Source organism: Schistocerca piceifrons, chromosome 2 (assembly GCF_021461385.2).
Source record: "Schistocerca piceifrons isolate TAMUIC-IGC-003096 chromosome 2, iqSchPice1.1, whole genome shotgun sequence".
Classification (NCBI taxonomy): Eukaryota; Metazoa; Arthropoda; class Insecta; order Orthoptera; family Acrididae; genus Schistocerca; species Schistocerca piceifrons.
The window spans coordinates 594054588-594073408 of record NC_060139.1 but is presented as its reverse complement, the minus strand read 5'-3'; the positions used below and the strand labels follow the sequence as shown (position 1 = coordinate 594073408).

Genomic DNA, 18821 nt, shown 5'->3' with positions numbered 1-18821 from the left:
ATAGTTCGCGTGCGGTTGAAGCAGTATTGAACAGCATACTTCATGACAGGTGGATTGGTCGTCGAAGCACGTTCACCGGATCTGACGTCCCGGGATTTCTTTCTGTGAGGAAAGTTGAATGATATTTGCTATCGTAATCCACCGACAACGCCTAACAACATGCGTCAGCGCATTGTCAGTGCATGTGCGAACATTACGGAAGGCGAACTACTCGCTGTTGAGAGGAATGTCGTTACACGTATTGCCAAATGCATTGAGTTTGATGGACATAATTTCGAGCATTTATTGCATTAATATGGTATTTACAGGTAATCACGCTGTAACAGCATGCGTTCTCAGAAATGATAAGTTCAAATGGTTCAAATGGCTCTGAGGACTATGGAGCTTAACTTCTAAGGTCATCAGTCCCCTAGAACTTAGAACTACTTAAACCTAACTAACCTAAGGACATCACACACATCCATGCCCGAGGCAGGATTCGAACCTGCGACCGTAGCGGTCGCGCGCTTCCAGACTGTAGCGCCTAGAACCGCTCGGCCACCCCGGCCGGAAAATGATAAGTTCACAAATGTACATGTATCACATTGGAACAACCGAAATAAAATGTTCAAACGTACCTACGTTATGTATTTTAATTTAAAAAACCTACATGTTACCAACTGTTCGTCTAAAATTGTGAGCCATGTGTTTGTGACTATTACAGCGCCATCTATCACAAAGCGAAAAAAGTGGTCCAACTAAAACATTCATATTTTTTTACGTACTACACGAATATGTAATAAAATATGGGGGTTCCTATTTAAGAAGACGCATTTGATATCCGTTTGTCCTATGGCAGCGCCATCTAGCGGGCCAACGATAGCGCCGTCTGGTTGCCCCCTTCAAGCTAGACGAGTTTCGTTCTTTGTAGTTTTTTTCGTTTGACGCGTATTTCGTGAGATATTTGGCCCTGTCACTATCAGTGGACCACCCAGTATAACGAGGGTGAACGACGGCTGCGGGGATGTGTACGGGCGAGCAGGCGTGCTCAGCTGAACCATGGGGCTACCAACAATATCCTCAACGCCCGTTCACCAAACGTTGTTGGGTATGGCTGTTTCGTTCATGCACCCATACTGACTGCTGTTCATTGGTTACGAAGGCTGAGATTTGCAAACCATTACCGCTAATAGAAGCATAGTGAGTTGTGTCCCTTAGTTTAAGTACAGTACAAATCTGTCAGCGAATGTATTAGAAACTTTACACGAAATGTGTACCTATTATTTTACCGCATTTTAATGGTCTTGTAGAGGAAATCTCATTCTCACTTTAATGTAAAATGCTGTTATTTAACACAAGCAAGGCATAGTTCTTACGTGCCTGTATTTACCACCGTCTGCAGCCCACTTTTTCCTGGTCGCTCGAGCCTGTACCTTTAAACAGTTGGCCTTCGGCTCTGGCGCGGTGAAGACGTAAGTTATGCAAATATTGTTATAATTTTATGTTGATAAGAGCCTTTACCAGTGAGCGAATACATTTGTGCGTTTATTCTGACGTGTGCTTAATGTTATCTGGCTGCTGTCTTAAGCCAATGAATGTGATATTTCTGGTTTTTACGAGGGTCGTCCACAAAGTAAGTTCCGCTTCTATTTCTATCCGCGGCACCACGGGGCAGCCTTATGGAAATGCAGAAAACCTGAAGTATTAGAGGCCAACTATCCAATGAAAGCCGACTTACAACGTTTCTAGGAACAGTATTAAGTGAGGAAGCCACAAATATACTATAGCTCCCTACTCGCTTCTCCCATAGGGTCAACAGAGACAATGTCAGGCTAATCACGCAGCGTGCAGATGTATTTAAGCAACCATTCTTCCAGTCCTCTATACATGAATTTCACTGAAAGGAACAATGGGAAGTACTATCTGATAAGCATTTCTCAGTAGTTTGTAATAGATGTAGATGTAGACTTACAGTTAATTCCGTTAGATAATTCACACTTAGCGATATTTCACAGACAAGCCTGTTCAATAAAAAGTGTCTTATCTGTGTAATACACAATCCACCCAAATTCGGACAGCTCTGTAGCTTTGAGTTCACACTCTCAGGACTTGAGCCTTCCTGTCAACACATAACTGAAGCCGCAAATATGAACACGTTTCATAAGCAGCGGTCCTACAGTTTAAAAATTCAAGCATATACGTTCCTTACACTGCTTCACACTGGGGCTAACTCATCATATTGCAGACACTCATATCTCTGTCGATATTTTCGCAACCAAGTCTCCAAACAGGATATTTCGCATTGATCGAATTTCTGCACCTGGCTTATCTACTCATGATGAAATATTAGTTATATTAGTTATTCGTTGCAATCTCCAAATAACAAACTACGAGTGGGCAGACAGAGGATCTAAATGAGTATTTCGGCACGCATATATCACTACTTGAGCAATGCACAAGGACGCAGACCATCGAATCCCTTGAAGTATCTGCGGTCGGTACAAACGAAAATTTTTCTCTGCAGTCAGTAAACCTCAACACAGTGAGGAAGTCAACTGCGCGGATTCGTTCTGAAGCTGCAGGACAGCTGTATGTAGAGACACAAGATCTGGACACCGTTTTTAGAAAACATAGGCATTGCCTGCCGGAGACACAGCGACCATTTTAATGAAAATGCAGATAAAACAGCAACTGGTCACACTCAATTTGATAAGCTATTATCGATTTTGCTAATCATATATGAGAATCGTCACATGTTTGGTAATTACAGTATTTAACAACGGCGTCAGATAAAATCGATAACTTAAAGTCACAGTATGATAACTTACAATATTTGCCGTAATGCCCGCATCTGATGAGCTGTTTCATGTGAATACCTAGTCACCAACGATGAAGCCACTCTTTCATGGTATAGTAACTGAAATATTTATTTTTATATAATTTGAGCGTTTTGGATGAATTATGTAAGAAATGAAAGGAATAAACTTATGAAAGGGAAGAGAAGGGTAATCAACCTCAAAAACCTGGAAGAACATTCCTCGAACATTCCTCCAAAGCAAGTTCCACGTAACTAAAGATGGTGATTTGGCGGAAATGATTGTTTCAAGTGCACAAGATGTCGGTGGCCTATCCCAAAAAAATAAACAACCAAAGAAATTCAGTGCCAAAACTGAAACCCTTTTACAACAGAGGAGAGAAATGAAAATCCAAACCGATCGTGACATGGTAGCGTATTCCGAACTATGTAAGGCAGTGCGAAGAGAAATGAAAACTGGCATACAGAAATTCACTGAAGACACCTTACGCTCAAGCTTGGAAAACACGACAAGTTTAAAGTCGGCCAAACACAAACTCACAATCGGTAAAAAGCAGATTATCGCACTGAAAAGGAGGAGGTTTTGAAGTTCATCAGAGACTTTTATAGCAATTTATATAGCAATCCAAAGGAAAATTTGAGTGTATCTACACTCCTGGAAATGGAAAAAAGAACACATTGACACCGGTGTGTCAGACCCACCATACTTGCTCCGGACACTGCGAGAGGGCTGTACAAGCAATGATCACACGCACGGCACAGCGGACACACCAGGAACCGCGGTGTTGGCCGTCGAATGGCGCTAGCTGCGCAGCATTTGTGCACCGCCGCCGTCAGTGTCAGCCAGTTTGCCGTGGCATACGGAGCTCCATCGCAGCCTTTAACACTGGTAGCATGCCGCGACAGCGTGGACGTGAACCGTATGTGCAGTTGACGGACTTTGAGCGAGGGCGTATAGTGGGCATGCGGGAGGCCGGGTGGACGTACCGCCGAATTGCTCAACACGTGGGGCGTGAGGTCTCCACAGTACATCGATGTTGTCGCCAGTGGTCGGCGGAAGGTGCACGTGCCCGTCGACCTGGGACCGGACCGCAGCGACGCACGGATGCACGCCAAGACCGTAGGATCCTACGCAGTGCCGTAGGGGACCGCACCGCCACTTCCCAGCAAATTAGGGACACTGTTGCTCCTGGGGTATCGGCGAGGACCATTCGCAACCGTCTCCATGAAGCTGGGCTACGGTCCCGCACACGGTTAGGCCGTCTTCCGCTCACGCCCCAACATCGTGCAGCCCGCGTCCAGTGGTGTCGCGACAGGCGTGAATGGAGGGACGAATGGAGACGTGTCGTCTTCAGCGATGAGAGTCGCTTCTGCCTTGGTGCCAATGATGGTCGTATGCGTGTTTGGCGCCGTGCAGGTGAGCGCCACAATCAGGACTGTATACGACCGAGGCACACAGGGCCAACACCCGGCATCATGGTGTGGGGAGCGATCTCCTACACTGCCCGTACACCACTGGTGATCGTCGAGGGGACACTGAATAGTGCACGGTACATCCAAACCGTCATCGAACCCATCGTTCTACCATTCCTAGACCGACAAGGGAACTTGCTGTTCCAACAGGACAATGCACGTCCGCATGTATCCCGTGCCACCCAACGTGCTCTAGAAGGTGTAAGTCAACTACCCTGGCCAGCAAGATCTCCGGATCTGTCCCCCATTGAGCATGTTTGGGACTGGATGAAGCGTCGTCTGACGCGGTCTGCACGTCCAGCACGAACGCTGGTCCAACTGAGGCGCCAGGTGGAAATGGCATGGCAAGCCGTTCCACAGGACTACATCCAGCATCTCTACGAACGTCTCCATGGGAGAATAGCAGCCTGCATTGCTGCGAAAGGTGGATATACACTGTACTAGTGCCGACATTGTGCATGCTCTGTTGCCTGTGTCTATGTGCCTGTGGTTCTGTCAGTGTGATCATGTGATGTATCTGACCCCAGGAATGTGTCAATAAAGTTTCCTCTTCCTGGGACAATGAATTCACGGTGTTCTTATTTCAATTTCCAGGAGTGTAAATTGAATGATGTACCTAGTGTTCCAGATATACTCCCGTCGGAAGTCAAGTGTGCTCTAGATAGCATGAAGAAGGGAACAGTGCCGGGTGATGATGAGCTCAGTGTTGACATCCTCAAACTGGCAGGAGAGGTAACAATAAATCACTTGGCAAAAGTATTTACTTCCTGCCTGCACTATACTTCAATCCCACTATCGTGGAACAAGGCTAAGATTATTTCGATACACAAGAAAGGAAGTATTCACAATATTAAAAACTACCGTCCTATCAGCAAGCTCTCAATTTTGTACAAAATTTTCACAAAGATCTTGTTAAACCGAGTTAGTTCCACCCTAGAGTCACCCCAACCTATAGAACAAGCAGGATTCCGAAGCAATTTTAGCACTATTGACCACATTCTGACCGTTAGTGAGGTGATAAGCAGAGCGAATGAATACCAACTGCCTCTCTGCATTGCCTTTGTTGACTTTGAAAAGGCGTTTGACTCCGTTAGCCATGTAGCTGTCCTCCAAGCTTTGAGTGAGCAAGGAGTGGGAGCAGCATACATTGATGTGCTCAGGAAAATCTACGAGAATTCTTCAGCTTATGTTAACATCAGCGAATCAACTCAAGAATTCCGTATCATGTGGGGTGTGAAGCAAGGTGATCCCATCTCCCCAAAACTGTTCTCTGCTGTATTGGAAATGGCTATGTCAAAACTGAGCTGGGAATGTAAGGGAATTAGAATTAATGGAAGAAGGCTTACCAATTTGAGATGTGCTGATGATATTGCCTTACTGGCCAAAGTCTTCGCAGATCTTGCATCGGAATGTCAGCTGGTTGGCTTGAACACCAACCTTCCCAAAACGAAAGTAATGTCCAACAAATGGGTACCAGCTGGAGATGTGAAAGTCAAGGACAGTCTACTAGAAGAGATCAGTGAATATGTCTACCTTGGTCAGATTATAAATATGAAGGGAGACATAAGGCGAGAAATCTATCGACGCATCAAGCTTGGCTGGCAAGCATTCGGGAAGAATTCAACAGTATTCAGACCAAAAATGCCAGTAAATCTGAAGAAAGCAGTATTTGATCAATGCATTCATGATGACGTATGGCTGCGCGACATGGACACTGAACTCATTTACAAAAGGGAAACTTAAGACAGCACAGAGAGCCATGGAGAGATCAATGCTGGGCTATACAAGAAAGGATAGGAAAAGGGCAGATGACATCCGGTCTGTGACGAAGGTTAATGGCATCTTAGAGACAGAAGGTTCCTTGAAATGGCAGTGGGCTGGCCACGTCCCAAGAAGAAAAGACAACAGACAGACGAAGCTAGTACTGGAGTGGAGTCCGAAGGATCAACTGAGGCCTAGAGCAAGACCACCAGACAGATGGGACAAAGACATCAAGAAGACCGCTGGTAACACCTGGCAGAGAACTGCCCAAGACCGTCCCATTTGGAGAAGACTGCTGAAGCCTACCTGAATCCACGACTCCAAGAGGCCACATCATTTAATGATTGAATTGGCTGATGATGATGAGTTATTACGTCATTTTTTGTTTGAAATTTATAAGTTTATTAATATAATAAATATTGTAGACTTTTCAAGGAAGCTAAAGGCTTCAGAATAACAAGTAGATGTTACATTGTTCAATGTTTTGTTTTTAGTAGAGTATAAGTTGATGTTTTGGACCATAGCGAGATCTTAGGTTCTGTAAGCTCTCTCCCAGTTAGAATCTCGGTTACATTTATGTTTGTTGTTGAAAAGAGTTATTTGTGAAAGTTTCGTTTCGTAAGAGTTACGAATAGAACAGAATCAAAAGTAATTTCTGGTTCAGCTTCGTTATTTATGGAGTTTAATATGTACAATTATTGAAGTGTTGCGATTTTGCATCTAAGGCTGATTGGTTTAAAAATACTAGGCTGCAGTTACTATAATTTTGAAGTCAGCCTAAAGTCAACAGCAGTTAAACAATTTTCATGCAAAAGTTGACTTCCGATCGCAGCACAGAGCGATCGGCTGACTGTCAGTTATTTAAAGAATTTCACCAACTACATTTCAGCAACCTGAAACTTCCTGACAGATTAAAACTGTGTGCCGGACCGAGACTCGAACTCGGGACATTTGCCTTTCGCGTGCAAGTGCTTTACCATCTTCATTTTGTTCGCTTTAGTTCGTTGCATCTGCTCGGGGCGGACATCGTAAGACGTTCATTTAAGTTCGTTGTTGAAGTGTTAACTCAGTTTTTTTATTACAGAGGGCACATTACCCTCTGACCGAACACGCTGAGCTACCGTGCTGGCTGTCCATCTGAGCTACCCAAGCACGACTCACGACCCGTCCTCACAGCTTCAATTCTGCCAGTACCCCGTCGCCTACCTTCCAAACTTCACAGAAGCTCTTCTGCGAACCTTGTTGAACTAGCACTCCTGGAAGAAAGGCACACATTTTTAATCCGTCGGGAAGTTTCATATCAGCGCACACTCCGCTGCAGAGTGAAAATCTTATTCTGGAGACATCCCCGAGGCTGTGGCTAAGCCATGTCTCCGCAATATCCTTTCTAGTTCTGCAAGGTTCGCAGAAGAGCTTCTGTGATGGCTGGAAGGTAGGAGACGAGGTACTGGCAGAATTGAAGCTGTGAGGACGGGTCGTGAGTCGTGCTTGGATAGCTCAGTTAGACGCCGGCACGGTAGCTCAGAGTTAATGGATCAACAACGAACTGAAACGGCTGTCTTTCGACGTCCGCCCCGAGCAGATACAACGAACGAAAACGAACAAAATGAAATTTAAAAAGAAGAAAAAAAGTTAGTAGAGCACTTACCCGCGAAAGGCAAAGGTCTTGGTTCGGCATACAGTTTTAATCTGTCAGGAAGTTTCATATCAGCGCACACTCCGCTGAGAGTGGAAATCTCATTCTGGATTCCAGCAACCTCTCTGACTTTTAGCGTGCAATCTGACGTGAAAACTTAATTACGACGACTATAAGTTGTCAAGACATTTGTTTTCAATTCTGAGTGCTTGAAATCAGTTCTAATTAAAAACAAATAGTGTTTGCTCACCGAATTAGACTGAGCTTGCTTAAAAACATGGCTTGTGAATAAACAATTTACGACGATGTCAAGGTACGTTACGTCCACTGTTATTGTTTCAAGAGATTTTAATAAAGTTTGTGACTCGTCCTCTCAGCTTTAAATAAAAGTTAACTGAACACGGCCCTGGAGATCGAAGACATCGTCAGCCGCCAACTTAATAAACTAAAATTTAGCATCCGCGAAAGACTACAAAAACGAGGAGGAACCACAACCAGGATAAACACTGGTTCGCTTCCCAAATGCCTCCTGTCGCCTTTAAATGAACAGCCCGTCCACGGCCAGCTCCTTGTCTGCTGCAGCTGGACACCCAGAGGCTGAGGACGCTGGTGGCCGCATCGTGGGCGGCAGTGCGGCCTATCAGGGCCAGTTCCCGCACCAGGCCGCCGTCTCCATGGACAGCTCCTACCTGTGCGGCGACTCGCTCATCTCCACCTCTGCTGTCCTCACCGCGGCGCACTGCGTCTCTGGGTGAGTTGGAAGACCAGTGACCCGAAACTAGGATCAATAAGACGATCAAGTACATCCTAAATATGTCCCGTTTACATTCTCTGATCAAAAAAGTGAAGCACCCAGAAGACACGATCAGACGTCAATATAACTTCGCATGTTGTTGTTATGGTCTTCAGTCCTGAGACTGGTTTGATGCAGCTCTCCATGCTACTCTATCCTGTGCAAGCTTCTTCATCTCCCAGTACCTACTACAGCCTACATCCTTCTGAATCTGCTTGGTGTATTCATCTCTTGGTCTCCCTATACTATTTTTACCCTCCACGCTGCCCTCCAATACTAAATTGGTGATCCCTTGATGCCTCAGAACATGTCCTACCAACCGATCCCTTCTTCTAGTCAAATTGTGCCACAAACTTCCCTTCTCCCCAATCCTATTCAGCACCTCCTCATTAGTTATGTGATCTACCCATCTAATCTTCAGCATTCTTCTGTAGCACCACATTTCGAAAGCTTCTATTCTCTTCTTATCTAAACTATTTATCGTCCATGTTTCACTTCCATACATGGCTAAACTCCATACAAATACTTCCAGAAACGACTTCCTGACACTTAAACCTATACTCGATGTTAACAAATTTCTCTTCTTCAGAAACGCTTTCCTTCCCATTGCCGGTCTACATTTTATACCCTCTCTACTTCGACCATCATCAGTTATTTTGCTCCCCAAATAGCAAAACTCCTTTACTACTTTAAGTGTCTCATTTCCTAATCTAATACCCTCAGCATCACCCGACCTAATTCGACTACATTCCATTATCCTCGTTTTGCTTTTGTTGATTTTCATCTTATATCATCCTTTCAAGACACTGCCCATTCCGTTCAACTGCTCTTACAAGTCCTTTCCTGTCTCTGAAAGAAATACAATGCCATCGGCGAACCTCAAAGTTTTTATTTCTTCTCCATGGATTTTAACACCTACTCCGAATTTTTATTTTGTTTCCTTCACAGCATGCTCAATATGTTGTTGTTGTTGTGGTCTTCAGTCCTGAGTCTGGTTTGATGCAGCTCTCCATGCTACTCTATCCTGTGCAAGCTTTTTCATCTCCCAGTACCTACTGCAGCCTATATCCTTCTGAATCTGCTTACAGATTGAATAACATCGGGGAGAGGCTACAACCCCGTCTCACTCCCTTCCGAACCACTGCTTCCCTTTCATGTCCCTCAACTCGTATAACAGTTATCTGGTTTCTGTACAAATTGTAAATAGCCTTTCGCTCCCTGTATTTTACCCCTGCCATCTTCAAAATTTGAAAGAGAGTATTCCAGTCAACATTGTCAAAAGCTTTCTCTAAGTGTACAAATGCTAGAAACGTAGGTTTGCCTTTCCTTAATCTAGCTTCTAAGGTACGTTGTAGGGTCAGTATGGCCTCACGTGTTCCAATATTTCTACGTAATCCAAACTGATCTTCCCCAAGGTCGGCTTCTAATAGGTTTTCCATTCGTCTGTAAAGAATTCGCGTTAGTATTTTGCAGCCGTGACTTATTAAACTGATATTTCGGTAATTTTCACATCTGTCAACACCTGCTTTCTTTGGGATTGGAATTATTATATTCTTCTTGAAGTCTGAGGGAATTTCGCCTTTCTCATACATTTTGCTCACCAGATGGTAGAGTTTTGTCAGGACTGGCTCTCCCAAGGCCGTCAGTAGTTCTAATGGAATGTTGTCTAGTCCCGGGGCCTTGTTTCGACTCAGGTGTTTCAGTGCTCTGTCAAACTCTTCACGCAGTATCGAATCTCCCATTTCATCTTCATCTACATGCTCTTCCATTTCCATAGTATTGTCCTCAAGTACATCGCCCTTGTGTAGACCCTCTATATACTCCTTCCACATTTCTGCTTTCCCTTCTCTGGGTTTCCGTCTGAGCTCTTGATATTCATACACGTGGTTCTCTTTTCTCCAAAGGTCTCTTTAATTTTCCTGTAGGCGGTATCTATCTTACCCCTAGTGAGATAAGCCTTTACATCCTTACATTTGTCCTCTAGCCATCCCTGCTTAGCCATGTTGCACTTCCTGTCGATATCATTTTTGGGTCGTATGTATTCCTTTTTGCCTGCTTCATTTATTGCATTTTTATATTTTCTCCTTTCATCAAATAAATTCAATAATTCTTCTGTTATCCAAGGGTTTCTACTAGTCCTCGTCTTTTTACCTATTTGATCCTCTGCTGCCTTCACTATTTCATCCCTCAAAGCTACCCATTCGTCTTCTACTGTTTTTCTTTTCCCCATTCCTGTCAATTGTTCCCTTATGCTCTCCCTGAAACTTTGTACAACCTCTGGTTCTTTCAGTTTTTCCAGGTCCCATCTCCTTAAATTCTCACCTTTTTTCAGTTTCTTCAATTTTAATCTACAGTTCATAACCAATAGATTGTGGTCAGAGTCCACATCTGCCCCTAGAAATGTCTTACAATTTAAAACCTGGTTCCTAAATCTCTGTCTTACCATTATATAATCTATCTGATACTTTTTAGTATACCGGCCTTTGTGGCCGTGCGGTTAAAGGCGCTTTAGTCTGGAACCGCGTGACCGCTACGGTCGCAGGTTCGAATCCTGCCTCGGGCATGGATGTGTGTGATGTCCTTAGGTTAGTTAGGCTTAATTAGTTCTAAGTTCTAGGCGACTGATGACCTCAGAAGTTAAGTCGCATAGTGCTCAGAGCCGACCTTTTAGTATCTCTAGGCTTCTTCCATGTATACAACCTTCTTTTATGATTCTTGAACCAAGTGTTAGGTATGATGGATTTGTGCTGTGTGCAAAACTCTACCAGGCGGCTTCCTCTTTGATTTCTTACCCCCAATCCATATTCACCCACTACGTTTCCTTCTCTCTCTTTTCCTACTATCGAATTCCAATCACCCATGACTATTAAATTTTCGTCTCCCTTCACTATCTGAATAATTTCTTTTATTTCATCATACATTTCTTCAATTTCTTCGTCATCTGCAGAGCTAGTTGGCATATAAACTTGTACTACTGTAGTAGGCGTGGGCTTCATGTCTATCTTGGCCACAATAATGCGTTCACTATGCTGTTTGTAGTAGCTTATCCGCACTCCTATTTTTTTTCTTCATTATTAAACCTACTCCTGCATTACCCCTATTTGATTTTGTATTTTAACACAGACTCAGTGATTGCAGGCTCTCTTCGACACAGCTGAAACTTCCCCACTAATTACAGGGCCAACGTGATCATCAAATGATTCAGGAAAAACTCATTCGTTCATTCACTCCAGAACAAAAAAGTCACAAACCTTATTTATGGAGGAAATTGTGTATTAAATCCATCTCCATTACATATCCAGATCTCCGGTGATTCCACGCCTTAATTATTTTCCTTTTACAGTCTCTTTCTCCTCAAACAAACCGCTATCGACACAAATGTTAATGGGCTCGCTTTAGCGAGAAGAAAAGCAGAATATGTATCTCTCAGAAACACGTCAATCCCTCAACAGATACTCCAGAAGCTGTCCTAGTTACCACTCTAACAACCATGGAGAATGCATATATGCATCTCTGTTATTTGAAAGAATAAACGCACTAGAAAATACTTTGGCGTCGTCGAGCTGTCGCCGCATATATTACGAGAAAATCAGATCAGATAACTTTTCCAAAGTGAATGAAAGTGGATGGTTTGATTGAAAATGATTAATTGGTGCGTGGTAGAGGGTATTTTCTGTGGGGACATTACAAGTGGACTCCTTACAACATTCTGTATCATTTCGCACCATTGGTTGGAAACTAGAAGCAGCCAGGCTAGGGAATTAACGTCGCATGCGCAGGCTGCCATTAACACCACAACAAAAACTGCTGTTTTCGAAATGGTACCATGACCAGGAAGCATGGATTGCTGATGAATAGTGCCGCATCGTGTTCAGCAATAAGTTGCCGATCTGCAGGCCTTCAAATATGGCGACTACCTGGGGAGAGATCTCATTCTTCCGAAGTTATGACAGGCTCAGCGGTGTTACTCTTGGGATCATGGTATGGGGAGCCTTCGGATACGACTTCAGGTCACGGCCGGCAGTAATTGAGGGAACTCTAATCACACAACAGTATGTAGCGGATATCCTCATATGTTAACCTCTCATGTGACAGTATAGTTATGCCAGTTTTCGACAGAGCACATGGGACGTGTCTCTATGAACAGTCTGTGTGATTTCGAGTGACTCCCGTGGTCAGCAAGACCCCAGATCTGTCATCGTTAGAGCTTGTGCGGGGCCAGCTCGGACGTTACCTTCGTCGAAGTGCCAGTGTACGGGGTACAACGCGTACAATAGTCACAGCCTAGCTTGCCACAGAAAAGGACGTAACGCCTTCATGGAACCCTTCCCAACCGAATCAGTACGTGTATCGCGGCCAGAGGGCAACGTTATTCTGATAAATGAGCTCGTACTGCAAGTTCTTTTTAAATTTGTCTCAACATTGTCCTTACCGAAATGGCATCACACACCCTCTCAACCCACGAAGTTTCATTTTTTTCTTCCTCCTCTTTTAGGTGCTTCAGCTTTTTTCACGAGGCAGTATGTTTGCAGATGTAGTCCTTGACGCCAAATTTCGCTGACAAAATCTTCCCGTGTTATTAACCTTATAAGTATTGTTTTGTAGGGACGTTCTGGCAAGCTTCCTATTCATCAGTTTCAGGAGAAGGCTAGTTACCCTGTATGAGATCATCTTTAGTATACTTCGAAGCAACGCAACACTGTGCTCTCCACCCTGAGGTACAGAGCTTGAATATTTGCGACGAGAAGCGCCTATCTAACGAGCTATAGCTCGTCCGTGACGCCTCCCAATAAAATAACTGTTGGGAGATGTAAACGAGAAGTTTTCTCCCGAGTAACAGCAAAATTAAAGACATCAACAGCCGACTAGGTGTTTATGATATTTGTTGTGCATGCATTAAATGGTGATCTGTCTTTTGCAGTACTGTGTGTGTTGTACCTGAAGAGTTCCTTGCGACCGATGTTGTATAATACAGAAACAATGACAGACTCGTGTTCAGTTCAGCTTCAAACACATGAAGGTACTTTGTAGTTTTCTGTCTCGGGTTCTTCGGCTGATGTTGCGTAGCACGAGTAGCTAGCATTGTCGAAACTTCATCCTCCACCACTGGTGGAGAACTGGAATCGAGCTCGCGGCCACAGATTATATGTACCTGGCGCGCCAACGTCCGAGGGATTTTCCGTGATCATTACTGCTGTGGTTTACCCCTTACTATTTGCAACTGTCGTTCGCTGCAGCCAGTAATCCAGGATCCGTTAACCTCGAGTCTTTTTTCTTTCTTGTTGAAGCTACTATTTTTTGTAGATTTCTATACGGGAGTGTGTTACCTATTCTCCACAGCAAGTTCCTCAATGTCGGCGAATTTAATAATGTGGTCCCTCTCATAAAGCGCGTACTGCGCCACGGCCGAATTCTCCACCTGTACCAACTGCGATGCCGCTTATATTCGGTAATTTTGGCGTTCATAGATCGTCCAGTCGTTCCAGAACAGACTCTCCCACATGCACATGCTGTGCGGTATATTCCCAAAATTGCAAGTGGGCACCTTTATTCCTTTCCCGATCTAGACATTCTTTGACCTTCTTTCCTGATTTAGGCCGTGTTTGTGCAATACGTCACCGATTCTGTACGTCACTTTAGGAATGTGTGGCAAGAAGACCGCATCCAACACGTGTTCTTTCGACGTGTCATTTCGTTCAATGTTTGATTACGTGACACTTCTTATGTAACTCGTGCAGTATCCGTTTCTGCTTAGAACACTTTTTAGGTGCTGAAGCTCTCTTATACGTCTTGCAAGCAATACGATTGTATTCAAATGAAATGTCGTGTGACTAGGGCCACTCGCCTGCTAGATCTGTCGCCTGGTGCAAGTCATTTTAGGTGACACCACTTCGGTGACTTGCGCGTCGATGGAGATGATATGTTGATGAAAGATAACACAACACCCAGTTCCTTAGCGGAAAAAATCCCAACCCAGCCGGGAATCGAACCCGGACCACCTTGCATGGCATTCCGCCGCGCTGATCAGTCCGCTTTCGAGGCGGACACGATAGTATTAATCACACCTCTTTTCTGGAGCGGGCAGTGATTTCACAGTTAGAGTAGGTGTCGATCAATGCGTTTCGCCGACACTGAAGTTCTTGCTGTGGAGAAGAGCTACCACACCCGCATGTGCAGGGAAGATATAGAAATACACAAAAATGACAATAACTTCAACAAAAAAGAGGAAAGCCTCAAGGTAAAAGGATCCTGGCTTCCCGTGCTGCAGCGAACGACCGTTGCAGATAGAAAGGGGAGAGTAACAGCGGTAATGACCTCTCCAGGAGACACCGCATTATAGAAGCACTGTCCGTGTGGGCGGAGAGGTTTGCGTGTTCAGATGACACCAAGAGCTATTCCGGCAGTAGTGTAGCTACTGGCAGGGCCTACCAAGTCGGACAAGTCTCAGTCGATGAACCAGACGAAGTGTGTCTCACAATGACCTATGTTTCCACTCCTTGTCCTTCATCGTTTCACATTTGTAAGAAAACTCGACAGTTGAGGAGAAAGTAATTAATCGAGGGGAAGGTTACCCCAAAATCAAATACTCTGGTCTTCCAGGTTGGGGGTTGGCGATGGGTTACCACTCCATCACGGAAAATTTGTCAATGGTAAACAGACTACAAGGAATTTGGTAATACAAAATAGACGAAAATTGAGAGAACAAGGTTTACGATTTAGAAGGTGGAATACTCGTAGTTTATATAAAACAGGCGCCGCAATCAGTCTAGTCAAGGAGATCGAAAGATATAAGATGGATCTTGTCGCTTTACAGAAAGTCCGTTGGGAGGATACTGCTACCCAAGATATCGAGAAGTACACAATCTTGCACGGAGGCTGTGAGACAGGACACAAGCTGGGTATGGCATTTTGTGTGAATAAGGCACTGGCTGCTAATGTACCTGGATTTGAGGCTGTGAGCCCTAGAATAGCAGTTTTAACAATAGACGGAGAGAGATGTAAAATATCGTTTGTGAATTGCTTTACACACACAGAAGAAAGTACATTCCAAGTGAAGGATGAATTCTACGCGGAACTGGAGGTAGTCATAGATGCCATCCCAAATAATAATTGTAATGTCCTACTGGGAGACATGAATGCTAAAGTTGGAAGAGAGAACGTATTCCAGTCAACAACCCGAAGACACAGTCGTCATGAACTCAGCAATGACAATGGTATCGGGTTCATAACCTTTGCAACATCCAAAGGGATATTCGTAAGCAGCACGAATTTCCAACGGAAGGACATACATAAAGGACCTTGGGTATCGCCAGATGGTAAAACAGTTAATCAGGTAGACCACACTGCAACAGATATCAAAGCAAAGAACTGGGTGAGGGATGTAAAGACAGCAAGGGGTGCAGAGTGTGGGAGTGATCATTTCCTCGTTAACAGCTGGCTAAAAGTACAAGCCAAAGCCAGAGTTAGAAACAACCTTACAAAAACTGTACACTACCATATCGATGCGCTGAAAGATAACACAAAGAGAAGAATTTCAGCTCAGCAACCGCTTTGAAAATCTACAGGAAGAGGTTTCACAAGAGAACCCAGATCAAATGTGGAAAGAAGTTAAGGATGCCGTAAATGAGGCGGTGAATGTAGTCATCAAGAAGCGGATCAGAGGCAAAAGGATTTGGTTTAGGGATGAATACATTACGGCATTAGCAAAGAGAAGAGAAGCCAAGGAGAGCTGATCACAAGGGGCTGATTTTGTTCAAGGCAAAGCACAGTTCGAAGAAGTTGAAGAACTACTCAAGCAACCCCGAGAAGAGCAAAGAGAATGTACGTTAAAGGACTGGTAGATGAGGCTCAACAAGCTTTCTTGGGGAAAGGCGCGAAAGATGTACCAGAAAGTAAATTCTTCAAGAAGGAATATTAAAGCCGCCAAAAATTCATCAAGAACAATAATGGGCGCATACTCGCAAGTGAGCTTGACATTGCTGAAAGGTGGAAACAATACTTCAAGAGACTCTTCAACTGTGATTAACCTAATGATCTGTTTGAATTTCAGTTTCCTGACATTCCAGATTTAGAGTATCCTCCACCCACACTAACGGAAATAAAGAATCAGATAATGAAGCTACAAAAGAACAAAAGCCCGGGAGGAGATGAAATCCAGGCAGAAATCATTCAAGCTGGAGGGGAGGGACTCCACAAGAAAATCCACCAATTAATCAAGGGGATATGGATTTTGGAGGATATCCCAGAAGATTGGAAAACAGCTGTCATATGCCTTATACACATGTAAGGTGTCAGGCAAATCCAACAACCTCCATGAAAACCCTGACATGATAAGCAAATCCAGTAGTATGTCACATAGCTCCAAATAAATCGTGACATAAATTAACCAAAGTAATACGAGTAACGAGAGAGCAAATGGAATACCACAGACTAACACAAGAATGCCTAAATGCATGTCATACCTTCCCACCGTGTGACAGACGCAGTCTTGAGGGGAGAAACGCGAACAGAAGCCGAGTGCAGAACCGTGTTAAGCTGGAAGGCCCTACGATAAGGGACGGACGGACACCCACGTCGCCAGCTGACCGCTAGGTCTACACCACAAGCAAGTTTTAGCTTGAGACCTTTTTCGCGTCTCTATTACGTTAGGACCACCCCCCAGACCATGTTAAAAGATAGAGCCCTCCAGAAGAACAGTATAGATCTTACGATAACGCTGAGAGAACCACACCAGCTGCAAGTTTTAGCGTGAGACTTTTTCGCTTCTCTGTTACGTTGCAAACTTTAAAAACATTGCCCCCCACGAAAAGTATAACGTTTCTCATTGGATAGACAGAATTTTTGTAGGCGGAGCTTAAGGTTAACATTGAGACCCTGATTGGTCAGATGAAAACACAGCCAGATAGTTGTTTTTAAGCCAACATCGGTAAATTATAGTAAGGAGAAGTTGCTAGGGAGTTGCTTCCGAGACAGCGAGGTGAGCGGAGCTGTGCTGCCCGCCGCCCCCTGACGAACACCAACAAGGTAATGAATGCACGCGATGCCGCATTTTTGAGTGCATAAGGCTTCACTCAGAACTGCAGAGGTCTCATCTGTTACATCCCCTTTACGTAATGCTAGTGTCGATCGTCAATTAAAACTCATGGTGTTCACATTTGCCACTTGAAGTAAAAATCTGAAACGCGATGATTTTTCTGTTATATAGTTATTGAGAAGCCACATCAGCCACTGTAATTTACGACAAGTTAGATAAGTAATTAAAGATAATTGAGGGTCACTGTAGACCATTTTGATAGTTTTCTCTTTTGTGAAACTTAATTTAAACCTAGATTATAGATGTGATATGGCATAGGTCATCCTTCGATCCATTGTAGAACTCGGAAACCCATTCAGGGAATATTCGTTCACATTTTTGTTGAACGCAGTTGGTTTTTACCATCCTGTATTAAAACATTTCCTTTTATCAATAGTGCAATTTATAAACGATGTTTTGTGAGTAGACTAAAATTTCCAATGGTAAACTTAATGCTTTTTCGACGATATTTTACCAGCTAACTAAAAATTGGAAAGCCTTGAAACCCTTCCACTAAATTTAGTTAGTATTAAGATTCTGTTACAGGGAGTGAAGTGGAGCTGATGCTGGAATCATTATGTATTTGGTTATATCATCGCTCATCTCACTGAACTCTTCTGAATTCTACATGTCATGTGTGGTCTGGCGTCTCCTTACCAGCAACAGGTCCCAGGTTCAAACTATTCAATTCCCTAAAAAACACCCTCAGAGCGTCGTTGCATGAAAGTGGTAGGGAGACACGATATAGAACAAACAGACACCAGGCAGAATGTTTAGAAAATGGCGACCCTGCCAGGATGGTAAAATACCATGATTGGAGGTCGACCACATGCTTAACTAGGTCCAAAAAATATCCTGTTGAAAAATTTTTGTAGTAAAAAATTTATTTTTCCTAAAGTTTTAAATACTCTAAAACAGTAGCTGCAGTGATAGATAGTAAGAAAGTGTCAGAGACAATAGCATAATTAAGTTGTGAATTTTAATATTGTTAGAATTAAGTTTTCTCGTCAATGCAAGCGCACAGGTGGCGAATACATCGTTGACAAGTTGGTTCTGACCCAACAAGTAAGTGAATGGATTGTCAATCTTGGTAGTGTCAAGTCGTGTGAACAAAAATTTTATGAAACGCGTGAGATCGTATGAGCGCATGTTGACTCGAAGTAGGGCGCGTGAATTGCTTTTAAAACAGAAAATAAGGGATTCGGAAAGATTAGCAATGGCAGATCGAGACCTTGATCGAATTGAGGTAGAGACCCAGCATGAAAATGGACAGAGAATAGAGGACAGTTCA

General features: G+C 43.8%; 1 protein-coding gene across 1 annotated transcript in view; it reads left to right on the top strand.

Moving 5' to 3' along the window:
* The first annotated feature begins 8206 nt into the window (after positions 1 to 8206).
* Positions 8207 to 18821, top strand: part of LOC124775625 (brachyurin-like) — a 52985-nt gene continuing 42370 nt past the window's right edge. Inside the window, exon 1 of the mRNA XM_047250454.1 lies at positions 8207 to 8415. Within this exon, the coding sequence (XP_047106410.1) occupies positions 8207 to 8415 (209 nt within the window). The remainder of the gene's footprint in view (positions 8416 to 18821) is intronic.